The 15,557-nt window shown below is 47.9% G+C and overlaps 1 protein-coding gene across 1 annotated transcript in view; it reads left to right on the top strand.

Moving 5' to 3' along the window:
- Window positions 1–15,557, top strand: part of LOC134993165 (annexin A1-like) — a 95,880-nt gene that overhangs the window by 25,540 nt on the left and 54,783 nt on the right. Inside the window, exons 7-8 of the mRNA XM_063950851.1 lie at window positions 12,280–12,336; window positions 12,443–12,536. Of these exons, the coding sequence (XP_063806921.1) occupies window positions 12,280–12,336; window positions 12,443–12,536 (151 nt within the window). The remainder of the gene's footprint in view (window positions 1–12,279; window positions 12,337–12,442; window positions 12,537–15,557) is intronic.

Below are 15,557 nucleotides of genomic sequence, written 5' to 3'. Positions count from 1 at the left end.
GAATTTGGGGGTCATTTTGATCCCAAAGTATTATTAACCTCAAAAACCATAATTTACACTCATTTTCAGTCTATTCTGAATACCTCACACCTCACAATATTATTTTTAGTCCTAAAATTTGCACCGAGGTCGCTGTGTGAGTAAGATAAGCGACCCTAGTGGCCGACACAAACACCGGGCCCATCTAGGAGTGGCACTGCAGTGTCACGCAGGATGTCCCTTCCAAAAAACCCTCCCCAAACAGCACATGACGCAAAGAAAAAAAGAGGCGCAATGAGGTAGCTGTGTGAGTAAGATTAGCGACCCTAGTGGCCGACACAAACACCGGGCCCATCTAGGAGTGGCACTGCAGTGTCACGCAGGATGGCCCTTCCAAAAAACCCTCCCCAAACAGCACATGACGCAAAGAAAAAAAGAGGCGCAATGAGGTAGCTGACTGTGTGAGTAAGATTAGCGACCCTAGTGGCCGACACAAACACCGGGCACATCTAGGAGTGGCACTGCAGTGTCACGCAGGATGTCCCTTCCAAAAAACCCTCCCCAAACAGCACATGACGCAAAGAAAAAAGAGGCGCAATGAGGTAGCTGTGTGAGTAAGATTAGCGACCCTAGTGGCCGACACAAACACCGGGCACATCTAGGAGTGGCACTGCAGTGTCACGCAGGATGTCCCTTCCAAAAAACCCTCCCCAAACAGCACATGACGCAAAGAAAAAAAGAGGCGCAATGAGGTAGCTGTGTGAGTAAGATTAGCGACCCTAGTGGCCGACACAAACACCGGGCCCATCTAGGAGTGGCACTGCAGTGTCACGCAGGATGTCCCTTCCAAAAAACCCTCCCCAAACAGCACATGACGCAAAGAAAAAAAGAGTCTTTTTACTGATATTTGGTGTTTTGGATTTGACATGCTCTGTACTATGACATTGGGCATCGGCCTTGGCAGACGACGTTGCTGGCATTTCATCGTCTCGGCCATGACTAGTGGCAGCAGCTTCAGCACGAGGTGGAAGTGGATCTTGATCTTTCCCTAATTTTGGAACCTCAACTTTTTTGTTCTCCATATTTTATAGGCAGAACTAAAAGGCACCTCAGGTAAACAATGGAGATGGATGGATTGGATACTAGTATACAATTATGGAAGGACTGCCACGGTTAGGTGGTATAAAAAAACCACGGTTAGGTGGTATATAATACAATTATGGATGGACGGACTGCCTGCCGAGTGCCGACACAGAGGTAGCCACAGCCTTGAACTACCGCACTGTACACTGGTTGATAAAGAGATAGTAGTATACTCGTAACAACTAGTATGACGACGGTATAAAGAATGAAAAAAAAACCACGGTTAGGTGGTATATATTATAATACAATTATGGTTGGACGGACTGCCTGCCGAGTGCCGACACAGAGGTAGCCACAGCCGTGAACTACCGCACTGTACACTGGTTGATAAAGAGATAGTAGTATACTCGTAACAACTAGTATGACGACGGTATAAAGAATGAAAAAAAAACCACGGTTAGGTGGTATATATTATAATACAATTATGGTTGGACGGACTGCCTGCCGAGTGCCGACACAGAGGTAGCCACAGCCGTGAACTACCGCACTGTACACTGGTTGATAAAGAGATAGTAGTATACTCGTAACAACTAGTATGACGACGGTATAAAGAATGAAAAAAAAACCACGGTTAGGTGGTATATATTATAATACAATTATGGTTGGACGGACTGCCTGCCGAGTGCCGACACAGAGGTAGCCACAGCCGTGAACTACCGCACTGTACACTGGTTGATAAAGAGATAGTAGTATACTCGTAACAACTAGTATGACGACGGTATAAAGAATGAAAAAAAAACCACGGTTAGGTGGTATATATTATAATACAATTATGGATGGACGGACTGCCTGCCGAGTGCCGACACAGAGGTAGCCACAGCCGTGAACTACCGCACTGTACACTGGTTGATAAAGAGATAGTAGTATACTCGTAACAACTAGTATGACGACGGTATAAAGAATGAAAAAAAAACCACGGTTAGGTGGTATATAATACAATTATGGTTGGACGGACTGCCTGCCGAGTGCCGACACAGAGGTAGCCACAGCCGTGAACTACCGCACTGTACACTGGTTGATAAAGAGATAGTAGTATACTCGTAACAACTAGTATGACGACGGTATAAAGAATGAAAAAAAAACCACGGTTAGGTGGTATATATTATAATACAATTATGGATGGACGGACTGCCTGCCGAGTGCCGACACAGAGGTAGCCACAGCCGTGAACTACCGCACTGTACTGTGTCTGCTGCTAATATAGACTGGTTGATAAAGAGATAGTATACAATACTACTAATATACTGGTGGTCAGGCACTGGTCACCACTAGTCACACTGGCAGTGGCACTCCTGCAGCAAAAGTGTGCACTGTTTAATTTTAATATAATATTATTTATCATGTACTCCTGGCTCCTGCTATAACAACCTGCAGTGCTCCCCAGTCTCCCCCACAATTATAAGCTTTATATACAATACATTGATGTGCAGCACACTGGGCTGAGCAGTGCACACAGACTGAGTCACTGTGTGACTGTGTATCGTTTTTTTCAGGCAGAGAACGGATATATTAAATAAAACAAACAACTGCACTGTCTCTGGTGGTCACTGGTCACTGTGGTCGTCAGTCACTAAACTCTGTCTGCACTCTCTTCTAATCTACAGTATCACAGCAATCTCTCTCTCTCTCTTCTAAATCTAATCTAAATGGAGAGGACGCCAGCCACGTCCTCTCCCTATCAATCTCAATGCACGTGTGAAAATGGCGGCGACGCGCGGCTCCTTATATAGAATCCGAGTCTCGCGAGAATCCGACAGCGTCATGATGACGTTCGGGCGCGCTCGGGTTAACCGAGCAAGGCGGGAAGATCCGAGTCGCTCGGACCCGTGAAAAAAAAAGTGAAGTTCGTGCGGGTTCGGATTCAAAGAAACCGAACCCGCTCATCTCTATTCTTAACTCTTTAGAAAGATAAATACATATAATTCTAGGGTGAGCACAGCTAATCACGACTACTCCCCCATTACAAATTGAATATAGGCCTCAAACTAGGTGGACACTGTGCAATAATCAGTCCAATCAGCCAGCTCTTAGCTAATTGTTCTATTATTGCACATTGGCCCTCATTCCGAGTTGATCGCTCGCTAGCTGCTTTTAGCAGCAGTGTAAACGCTAGGCCGCCGCCCTCTGGGAGTGTATCTTAGCTTAGCAGACGTGCGACCGGAAGGTTAGCAGAACTGCTCGTAAAAATTTTCAAGCAGTTTCAAAGTCGCTCCAAACCTACTCCTACCTTGCAATCACTTCAGTCAGTTTAGTTCCTGCTTTGACGTCACAAACACGCCCTGCGTTTGGCCAGCCACTCCCCCGTTTCCCCAGGCACGCCTGCGTTTTTACCTGTCACGCCTGCGATTTTTCGCACACTCCCGGAAAATGGCCAGTTACCACCCAGAAACACCCACTTCCTGTCAATCACTCACCGATCAACAGAGCGACTGAAAAGCATCACTCGGCCTTGTGTAAAACTGCATAGTTTTGTGTGAAAGTACTTCGCGCGTGCGTACTGTGGCCCGCTGTGCTGCGAACAACAGCAGCTAGCAATCAACTCGGAATGACCCCCACTGTGCAGGGACATTTTGACAGTAGGGAGCTGGGGCGATCACTCAGGGTCCCCCCCCAGCGTAGGGGCACTGTGGCATACTGTATGTAAACTAGGATTTATGTGTGGCATGATGTGACCTGGAAGCAATACAGTGTGTTTAGCGCATTTGTAGTGCTGGGAGTATTTACACAGTAATCTTTTTAATTATATCACATGTATATCAGACTGACAATTTTCTTGGTAGGGCACCCATACATTAGTTTGCCTGGGGACCCACACACTTTAATCTGGCCCTGACAGTGTGTACACATTACATGGAGCTGACTGACAGATCGGTCCCGACATCAGGAGTACTGCACATTAGTCTGTCCCAAAGAGCAGATGTCCTGCAGTTAATGCAGTGAGAAGAGACATCATCTGACAAACTGCATGTTCGAATTAAAATATATAATTATAATGTATAATTATAAATGATGCAAGATATGGGATATCGGGCCTAATTCAGAGGCGACCACTGTAATGGCAGCCGACGCACTGCGCATGCGTTGATTGACAGGCAGAGGTGGTCGTAGTGAGTGAGGGGGCGTGCCAACGGCATTAGAATGCCACTGGGGGGCAGTCTGGACAAAGCAGGCGTGTCCGGACCGTTGCTGGGGCAGGCCGCGGTGGCTGCGTGACCTCACACGCAGCTGCTGCGACCCAAAACATGGTGGGTAGCCGCCTGCCATCACAGCTAGGCTGCACAGGTAGGGAGCTACTCAGCGGATGTGAAAGCATTGCCGCCATGCAATGCTTTTGCATCTCTGTGGGGGGGGGGGGGGGTAGGGCCTAACATGTGGGGCGGACTAGCCCTGTGATGGGCAAGCCCCGCATGTCAGAGATTCTAATCATAGATGTGCTGATTTTATCACATCTCCGATCAGCTTTGAATCATGCCCTTAATGTATGTCATATGAGTATCAACTATATTTTCTCTTCAAGACATTTTGTATTATTTCCTCCTACAATTATCAGATTGTTTTTCATTTGATTGATGACTTATGGTACAACAGTATGGACAGTAGGTCACAATCAGCTTTTGTAGGTAGCAATTACACCTACAGTACAAATTCAAGCACTTTATTAAGGCTAAAAGACAACATCAAAATGTGAATTTTCAGCTACTGGTCCATAAGGCCACAAGCCATCGTCTAATGAATGTTTTAACTAAATGATTAACAAATCTATGGGCCTAATTCAGACCTGATCGCAGCAGCAAATTTGTTAGCTAATGGGCAAACCCATGTGCACTGCAGGTGTGGCAGACATAACATGTGCAGAGAGAGTAGATTTTGGTGGGGTATGTTCACACTAAAAATAAAGCAGCCAGTATTTACCCTGCACAGAAACAATATAACCCACCCAAATCTAACTCTCTCTGCACATGTTACATCTGCCCCCCCTGCAGTGCACATGATTTTGCCCATTAGCTAACAAATTTGCTGCTGCGATCAGGTCTGAATTAGGCCCAATGTCAAATAGTGAGGCAGATGTATTAACCTGGAGAAGGCATAAGGAATTGATGAAGCAGTGATAAGTGCAAGGTGATAACCGCACCAGCCAATCACCTCCTAACTGTCAATTTACATATTGGAGCTGATTGGCTGTTGTGTTTATCACCTGGCACTTATCACTGGTTTAGCACTTCCTTATGCCTTCTCCAGTTTAATACATCTGCCCCCTTGTCTGTTCATTATTGAGATCACTAAAAATGTGTCTCTTCCATGCAAAGAAACATTTTCAAATGAGTACATTTACATTGCTCACCCAGGGAAGGCTTATATGTACTTTATTTCCTCTAGCTGTTCCCTATTTGTACTGGCACAAATACATTTTTGCAAATTACATTTGTTTAATTACTTTTTTTTTCTTTCTATATTTTAGTTGCATATGTTGCTATAGCTGTAAATCTAACAATTTTTATTATTACAAATGTCAAAATGATTGTAGGGCAATCTTTGCAGACTGGCACTAGCTATAAAACACGCTTATTTCAAACAATCATGTTTAGTGTTTAGGAATTTGCTTTTAAAAAAAAGAATACTTGAACTACTAGGGTGACAGCAGGGCCGGACTGGTCATCTGGTACTTCTGGCAAATGCTGATGGGCCGGTCTGGCGTAAAACATGGCTGCGCAACTCTGCTCAGCTGCACAATACACAGACAAACAAGGACTGGCCAAGCAACTCTGTCTCCCAGCCAGCGGCGTCTGCAGCGCTAACTACCTTGTGCAGGAGGGGAACGCTAAGCAAATATACACATGCATGTGTAGATGTATATAATGTATGTGCTGGCATGTGTCCGGGATCAGCAGTGGCGCTATATACCACATGTGGCGTGCAGACCCAGGACTTGTCAGTAGGCTTTCCTCTCCTATGTCCGCCACCAGACTCCTGTGAGTTAGCCAATGAGAGTCCTGGGGCGGGCTTAGGAGAGGGAAGGTTAATGCCATGTCCCAGGTTGTGCATGGCGGCTGCCGATCCCAGACACACGCCAGCACATATATTACATACATTTACACATGTACAGTATGTGTATATGTGCGTAGCGTTCCACCTGCACAAAGTAGGCGGTGCTTTGCTCAGCTGCTCGGCATACAGAGAGATGGGGGCATGGTGCAAGGACAGGCCCTTGTGACTCGTGGCATGCACCCGTGAGATGTGACCACAGGTGCACAGGCGCGTATGCAGAGTACACTGCCAGGGCTGTTTTAGAGCCCATATCCCTCCCTTGGTGACAGTGACTGATGTGAAGCGTAAACACAGGTATTACAGGTATTAATCATGGTTAGAAATTGGTTTTACAATGATTTTACATAGATACTATTCGATATACTCTAGCATGATTTGAGGTCACGGATTATTTCTTTTACATTTAAAAGAGTGGAAATAAAAGAGTGAGAATACAGAACATGCTTTATCAATCTGTCTGTCATCAACATTATATAATTTAATGATTGCTAGGGTGGTGAAGTAGGTGACTCGATGCACCCTATTCCTAGAGCACAGTGTTGGAGCACCTAGGGTGTGGCAAAATTAAATTCCCACACTCTTGTGTTGAAAAGTGGTGGTGTGTAGCTGAAACAGGAGTCTTAGAAATCAATCCACACCCATTTAAGCTGACAAAAGCCTTACAAAGATAATAAAATGGCTAGCACCCAATTTATTCTGGAAGAGCGTGACATAAAGTATAAGGGAGAGAGAAAATAAGATCATGGCGTATCAGATAGTGAGAACATAAGAGCATGGTATATCAGTGAGTAAGAAAATAAGAGCATGGTATATCAGAGAGTGAGAATATAAGATCATGGCGTATCAGATAGTGAGAACATAAGAGCATGGTATATCAGTGAGTAAGAAAATAAGAGCATGGTATATTGGAGAGTGAGAAAATAAGAGCATGGCACATCAGAGAGTCAGGAAAAAAGAGCATGGTATATCAGAAAGTCAGGAATTAAGATCATGGCATTTCAGAGAGTCAGGAAATAAGAGCATGGCATATCAGAGATTGAGTAAATAAGAGTATGGCATCAGGGCCATTTCTAGACAATTTGGCTCCCAGTGCGAGATTTCAAAATGCGCCCCCCCCCCCATTGCTATAAAAAAAAATTGCGTGCCCCCCCGACTCCCGACAAGGGTGTGTGGCCTGATTAAAATCTGATTAAAATCCCGCGCTCCCGACAAGGGTGTGTGGCCTGATTAAAATGGGCGTGGTCTCATTAAAGTGGGCGTGGCATCATCTGATATCATCACACCCACCACAGGGGAAAAAAAATAAAAATAAAAAAGTCCCATTTTTACACATTACAGCAGGCAAGTGTCCCCATATTACACAGCGCGGCAGGTGTCCCCATTTTACAAAGTGCGGCAGGCAGGTGTCCCCATTTTACACAGTGCGGCAGGCAGGTATCCCCATTTTACACAGTGCGGCAGGCAGGTGTCCCCATTTTACACAGCGCGGCAGGCAGAAATCCCCATTTTACACAGCGCGGCAGGCACGTGCCCCCATTTCACACAGTACGGCAGGCAGATATCCCCATTTTACACAATGCGGCAGGCAGGTATCCCCATTTTACACAGCGCGGCAAGCACGTGCCCCCATTTTACACAGTACGGCAGGCAGATATCCCCATTTTACACAGTGCGGCAGGCAGGTGTCCCCATTTTACACAGTACGGTAGGCAGATATCCCCATTTTACACAGTACGCAGGCAGGTGCCCCCATTTTACACAGTGCGGCAGGCAGGTATCCCCATTTTACACAGTACGGCAGGCAGATATCCCCATTTTACACAGTACGCAGGCAGGTGCCCCCATTTTACACAGTGCGGCAGGCAGGTATCCCCATTTTACACAGTGCGGCAGGCAGGTGTCCCCATTTTACACAGCGCGGCAGGCAGGAATCCCCATTTTACACAGCGCGGCAGGCACGTGCCCCCATTTCACACAGTACGGCAGGCAGATATCCCCATTTTACACAATGCGGCAGGCAGGTATCCCCATTTTACACAGCGCAGCAGGCACGTGCCCCCATTTTACACAGTACGGCAGGCAGATATCCCCATTTTACACAGTGCGGCAGGCAGGTATCCCCATTTTACACAGTACGGTAGGCAGATATCCCCATTTTACACAGTACGCAGGCAGGTGCCCCCATTTTACACAGTGCGGCAGGCAGGTATCTCCATTTTACACAGTACGCAGGCAGGTGCCCCCATTTTACACAAAGCGGCAGGCAGGTGTCCCCATTTTACACAGTGCGGCAGGCAGGTGTCCCCATTTTACACAGCGCGGCAGGCAGGTGTCCCCATTTTACACAGCGCGGCAGGCAGGTGTCCCCATTTTACACAGTACGCAGGCAGGTGTCCCCATTTTACACAGTACGCAGGCAGGTGCTCCCATTTTACACAGTACGGTAGTCAGATATCCCCATTTTACACAGTACGCAGGCAGGTGTCCCCATTTTACACAGTGCGGCAGGCAGGTATCCCCATTTTACACAGTATGGCAGGCAGATATCCCCATTTTACACAGTACGCAGGCAGGTGCCCCCCTTTTACAAAGTGCGGCAGGCAGGTATCCCCATTTTACACAGTGCGGCAGGCAGGTGTCCCCATTTTACATAGTGCGGCAGGCAGGAATCCCCATTTTACACAGCGCGGCAGGCACGTGCCCCCATTTTACACAGTACGGCAGGCAGATATCCCCATTTTACACAATGCGGCAGGCAGGTATCCCCATTTTACACAGCGCAGCAGGCACGTGCCCCCATTTTACACAGTGCGGCAGGCAGGTATCCCCATTTTACACAGTGCGGCAGGCAGGTGCCCCCATTTTACACAGTGCGGCAGGCAGGTATCCCCATTTTACACAGTAAGCAGGCAGTTGCCCCCATTTTACACAGTGCGGCAGGCAGGTGTCCCCATTTTACACAGTGCGGCAGGCAGGTGTCCCCATTTTACACAGCGCGGCAGGCAGGTGTTCCCATTTTACACAGCGCCGCAGGCAGGTGTCCCCATTTTAAACAGTACGCAGGCAGGTGTCCCCATTTTACACAGTACGCAGGCAGGTGCCCCCATTTTACACAGTGCGGCAGGCAGATATCCCCATTTTACACAGTGCGGCAGGCAGGTATCCCCATTTTACACAGTGCGGCAGGCAGGTATCCCCATTTTACACAGTGCGGCAGGCAGATATCCCCATTTTACACAGTGCGGCAGGCAGGTATCCCCATTTTACACAGTGCGGCAGGCAGGTATCCCCATTTTACACAGTGCGGCAGGCAGGTATCCCCATTTTACACAGTGCGGCAGGCAGGTGTCAAGTGGGGGGGGGAAGGAAGGGGGAGAGAGAGAGAGAGAGAGAGAGATAATACTTACATCTTCCCGCTCTTCGGGTCCCGCCGACTCACGTCCCTCGCGCCGGCCGCCTCCTCCTTTCAGGCTTATCTCCTCTCCTCCCTCTCCCCGAGCGTTCCTGCTCGGGGGGCGGGGCTTCGCGGAATGACGCGTTTGCGTTGTGACGTCACGACGCAAACGCGTCATTCTGCGAAACTCCGCCCCCGAGCAGGAGCGCTCGGGAAGAGGGAGGAGAGGAGATAAGGAGTTACAAAGTGCGCGGCGAGCGCCCCGTGCAGTTGCACGACTCGCCCGCCGCTAGAAACGGCACTGTATGGCATATCAGAGAGTCAGGAAATAAGAGCATGGCATATCAGAGAGTCAGGGAATAAGAGCATGGCATATCAGAAAGTCAGAAAATAAGAGCATGCCATATCAGAGAGTCAGAAAATAAGAGCATGGTATATCAGAGAGTGAGAAAATAAGAGCATGGCATATCAGAAAGTCAGAAAATAAGAGCATGGTATATCAGAGAGTGAGAAAATAAGAGCATGGCATATCAGAGAGTCAGGAAATAAGAGCATGGCATATCAGAGAGTGAGAAAATAAGAGCATTTCATACCAGAGAGTCAGAAATAAGAGCATGGCATATCAGAGAGTCAGAAATAAGAGCATGGCATATCAGATAGTCAGAAAATAATAGCATGACATATCAGAGAGTCAGAAAATAAGAGCATGGCATATCAGAGAGTGAGAAAACAAGAGTATGGGATATCAGAGAGTCAGGAAATAAGAACATGGTATATCAGAGAGTCAGAAAATAAGAGCATGACATATCAGATAATCAGAAAATAAGAGCATGGCATATCAGAGAGTGAGAAAACAAGAGTATGGGATATCAGAGAGTGAGAAAATAAGAGCATGGCATATCAGAGAGTGAGAAAATAAGAGCATGGCATATCAGAGAGTGAGAAAATAAAAGCATTGCATATCAGAGATTCAGGAAATAAGAGCATGGTATATCATATTGTCAGAAAATAAGACCATGACATATCAGAGAGTGAGAAAATAAGAGCATGGCATATCAGAGAATCAGAAAATAAGAGCTTGACATATAAGATAATCAGAAAATAATAGCATGGCATATCAGAGAGTGAGAAAAAAAGAGCATGGCATATCAGATAGTCAGAAAACAATAGTGTGGCATATCAGATAGTCAGAAAACAAGAGCATGGCATATCAGAGATTCAGAAAATAAGAGCTTGACATATAAGATAATCAGAAAACAATAGCATGACATACCAGAGAGTGAGAAAATAAGAACATGGCATATCAAGGAGTCAGAAAATAAGAGCATGACATACAGTATCATATAATCAGAAAATAAGAGCATGGCATATCAGAGAGTGAGAAAACAAGAGTATGGCATATCAGAGAGTGAGAAAACAAGAGTATGGCATATCAGAGAGTGAGAAAATAAGAGCATGGTATATCAGAGAGTCAGAAAATAAGAGCATGGCATATCAGATAGTGAGAAAATAAGAGCATGGCATATCAGAGAGTCAGAAAATAAGAGCATGGCATATCAGATAGTGAGAATATAAGTGCATGACAAATCAGATAGTCAGAAAATAAGAGCATGACATATCAGATAGTGAGAATATAAGTGCATGACATATCAGATAGTCAGAAAATAAGAGCATGACATATCAGAGAGTCAGAAAATAAGAGCATGACATATCAGAGAGTGAGAATATAAGTGCATGACATATCAGAGAGTGTGAATATAAGTGCATGACATATCAGAGAGTGAGAAAATAAGAGCATGGCATATCAGAGAGTGAGAAAATAAGAGCATGGCATTTCAGAGTCAGAAAATAAGAGCATAGTATATCAGAGAGTGAGAATATAAGAGCATGGTATATCAGAGAGTGAGAAAATAAGAGCATGGCTTGTGAGGGAGAGAGGGAAACAAAAATTAAAAGAAATTGTAGTTCAATTAGTATAGTATAAATATTTTTTTGCTACTTTTATTGCATACGTGTTAGAGGCTCATTTAATACCAAATCACTGACTTTTTGATTATACTATATTTATTTTTTCAAATAAAATGGGAAATGGAAGGCTTTTAATAGGTTGATACAATTATCTGTAAAGGGTACACGTTGTACTTGAAAAGTCATTTCCACCCCACTGACAGCACAACAACTTGCATCGCTCGCAGCCTGGACTCACATCAAACTCACATATTATTGCTTGGAGCCCCGTGGGATGTAATTTAAGTGTTGCCTACAGCTACACTCACTCGCAGTCATGAGTAGTTTGTGGCTACTTGAATGACCCCTATTTATTCTGAAGTAATAATCAATCTACAGAAATAGTTTATAACTGGATACTCATTAGGCAATTTTTATTAACGGTATGGATGATAACGACATTTCTGAACTATATCCTCCAGTGTGTATGCACTAGTTTGTCAATGATGCATGCTCCTATGGGTCTTTGACGAGGTCTTCTGTCGTCTGGACATAAATGTCAGTTTTGACTATATTGTCTGAAACTGTATGTTAGGAGCGGCGGCGGGATGACGTTTGCCCGAGAGTTCAAGGGCAAACACTGACAATATCGCTCTTGGAGCATATCACCAAGTGTGTACCCAGCTTAGCTGCTGAATAATAGCAGATGTTTATATTTACAAAAAAACATCCAAAACTTTGCGCTTTAAATACATAAATCTTGCTTTCAGGGTGAACGTAATGAAGAGTGCTATGTTAATGAAGAACTTGCTGACAAAGATGCCAAGGTAGGAATACATTTCAAGTTAGTTATCTTTTACAATATTTTGCGTGCATTTCATGCTATATAGTACTGTTAGCTATTTACATGATTTTTATGTTATTTTTTATTAGGCACTGTATGACGCTGGAGAAAAGAACAAAAAAGCAGATGTTTCTGTGTTCATTGAAATTTTCACCCATCGAAGCTTTCCACATTTAAACAAAGGTAATAATGACTAATAACCAGTGATGGGGGCGCGTGGCCTGGCTTCTGAGGCAGCAGGACGTGTGGAGCTGGAGCTCCTGCCCGGGCCTTAAATTACTGCCCTTCCTGCACCCCTACGGCCCACCATCCTCCCTGCTGAGGTCCCCCTGGCCTGACCTGCGTGGTCCGCGGAGCCAGCAGACACCTCCTGTGTCTGTGCGGGTTGCGGCCTGCGGGTCACGGAGAAGCCGGGGCCTCTCCTACTGTCGGACGCCGGGCCGCGGCTGCTGTTTCCGGTTCCGGATCCCCGTCTCCTATCCGGCTCCTCCGGGCTGCCCTGGACCTCCTCTGCCTCTTCACCCGCTCGGAGTACGGCATCCACAGCGCCCCAGGTCTCCGGCCTCCTCCGCTTCCGGAAGCCGGGATCCGACGCCGCACGGTCTGAGGTAAGAGCCAGGGGTGCCGTGCAGCTGGGGGAGAGCTGCGGACGGCCGAGCACTCGCACTGCTGTGGCTCTCTGCGGGCTGCGCCGGCCTGCCCGTGGCCTGCCCGTGGCCTGTGCCCCTCTGTCCCCCTTCCTTGGCCTCTCTGTGTGAGCCCTCAGGGCGCTGCTGTCCCCCTCCCCCCGGCGGCCTGTGTCTCCTCAGCAATCCGGCGACCCGGGACCCCGCGTTAGGGCCCCCCCCCGCAGTGACCCTCCGGAGCCCGCAATTTACCTGGCCTTGGGTCCCCTGCACAGGCCCCCCTCCTGGGGCCCTTCGGAGCCCGCATCTCAACTGACCTCTGGCCCTCCACACTCCTGCCACCCCTGTGGGCCCCTGCTCCGCTCGGTGCCTGTGACGACGCCTTCCACTGCTGGGACCTGACACCCCTGTTCGCTTACCGGAGTTCGGCATCATCCCGGTCACTGGCTGGTCCGTGTCCGGGCCTCATCCTCGCAGACCTTGCATACGGGCAAACATACGGATTACACCAGCCCATCTTCTGCGATCTCTGATTGGCTGTCTCCCCTCCGGGATCACGTGGGCCTTTCTAACTGCTGGAACCCCTCGGCCCTGTCCCACCCACGCTGCCTTGCTGGCCGCGCCATGATAGCTCTCTAATACCCACGCCTTGCCCCCCCCTGGGCCTGAGCCTTACTGCTGGAGCGCCTTCTCTACCTCCCTTTCTGCCGTCTACCCCCCTTCTCAACCATACAAGATGCCCAGAGGTGGCAAAAAATCACAAGGATCTGATCTCACTCCATTCCTTACTAAAAAGAGCACCCCCGCCAAGAACGGGCCCGATGCTCCTGAACACCCCCATGGTCCCTCCGACTCCGATCCCGATGACGACGATCTCACACCCCTTACCCGCAGGGACTTTCTCTCCCTCCTCAAAGAGGTGCGAGATGTCAAGACCTCTGTTCAGGCTCTCCACTCCCTGAAGTCTGATATCGCCGAAATTGGCTCCAGAACGGATCAACTCGAGCGGCGAGTGGAAGAGGTGGTGACGTTCCAGCAAACTGTCGAGACCGACTTCCATCAACTTCGCCAAGATATTGCCCAATTGTGGGAGAAGCATGAGGACCAGGACAATAGGGCGAGGAGAAATAATCTCAGGATTCGGGGTATTCCTGAAGACGTTGAAGCGGCCCACCTTGAACTTTACCTTAAACGCCTCTTCACCTTCCTGTCACCTGATACCCCCGAAGACCATCTTCTCCTGGACCGAGCACACCGAGCCCTCCGCCCCCGCCCCCAAGAATCTTCCCAGCCTAGAGACGTCATTCTCCGAATGCACTACTTCACCGCGAAAGAGTCCGTCATGAGAGAAGCACGGCGACTGGGGTCTGTGTCCTTCCAAAATGTCTCCCTGCAGATCTTCCAGGACTTATCCCCCCTCACCCTGGCCAAACGTAGAGACTTTAAACCCATTACTTCCCTGCTCTCCCAGCACAATGTCAAGTACCGCTGGGTTTTCCCATTCCGTATCCTGGTTTGGCATCAGGGAAAGCTACTAACAGCCAGAAACCCATCCGAGGCTCAAACGCTGCTCTCCAAGCTGGGTATCCACACCGACGAACAGGACCCCTCTGCATCCTCTCTGCCTCCCCGGACACAGCGAAACCCACCTCCACCCCCCACCCCCCCACCCCCGCTCGGAGTGGTTCACGGTTCCAGCATCTTCGGCCTCTCGGGCTCCTCCTCCAGTTCCCTGATGGACTCTTGTAGCTCTCTGAGTTGATATACTTTTCCTATACTTGTGTCGACCTTTCCTGGTCGTAATTCCTACCCGGGGAGCTGTTTACCTTTAGATCTCCCATGTTATCACTTCCCGATCCCTTAGTCGGTTCTTAACTGTTATGATGTTACCCTTGTTATAGTGTGATACTCTGTTTCTTGTTTCCATTTTCTTGTTTCTTCTTTCTCCCAATCCTTCTTTTCTCTCTTCTTCAATTTCTCTCAGGTCCTTCCAGGGGGGGCCTACCTCTTGGTCATTGCTAAGCGGTTAGTGATGCATCATCTGGATGCCAAGCTGCGCCCCTTTAGGGCTCCGAGCCCCCTTGCTGACCTAGGTGCCCTCCCGACACCTAGCACCCCTTCCCCCTGTCAGCGCCACCGGTCCTGGCCTCTACCGCCGGACGACCACCTACCCTCCCCCCCCTCCCGGTTTCTTTTCCTTCCCCCCTCCTTTCTGACCATGCTATCTTCTGTTTTGCTTCTCTGTCATCTACTATTCTTCATTTCCGCCCTACTTCTCGAACTCGGCGCTACCCCTATTCTGCCTACCTCTTTGCTGCTTGCCCATGGGTCTCCGGGTACTCTCTTTTAATGTGAAGGGCCTGAATAGCCCTCAAAAGAGAGGTAAGCTCTTTGCCTCCCTTAAACTCCATAGGGGTGACCTGGTCTTCCTTCAGGAGACTCATTTTCTACATGATGCCCACCCTACCCTACAATGTAAACCGTACCCTGACGCGTTTCATGCCTGTGACCATTCGGCCAAAAAACGAGGAGTCACGATCTTATTTGCCAGTCACCTCACCTTTGAAGTCCTTGACTC

This window comes from Pseudophryne corroboree, chromosome 1, assembly GCF_028390025.1.
Source record: "Pseudophryne corroboree isolate aPseCor3 chromosome 1, aPseCor3.hap2, whole genome shotgun sequence".
NCBI lineage: Eukaryota > Metazoa > Chordata > Amphibia > Anura > Myobatrachidae > Pseudophryne > Pseudophryne corroboree.
Note: the sequence above shows the minus strand (reverse complement) of the source record. Positions and strands in the feature narration are given on the sequence as shown.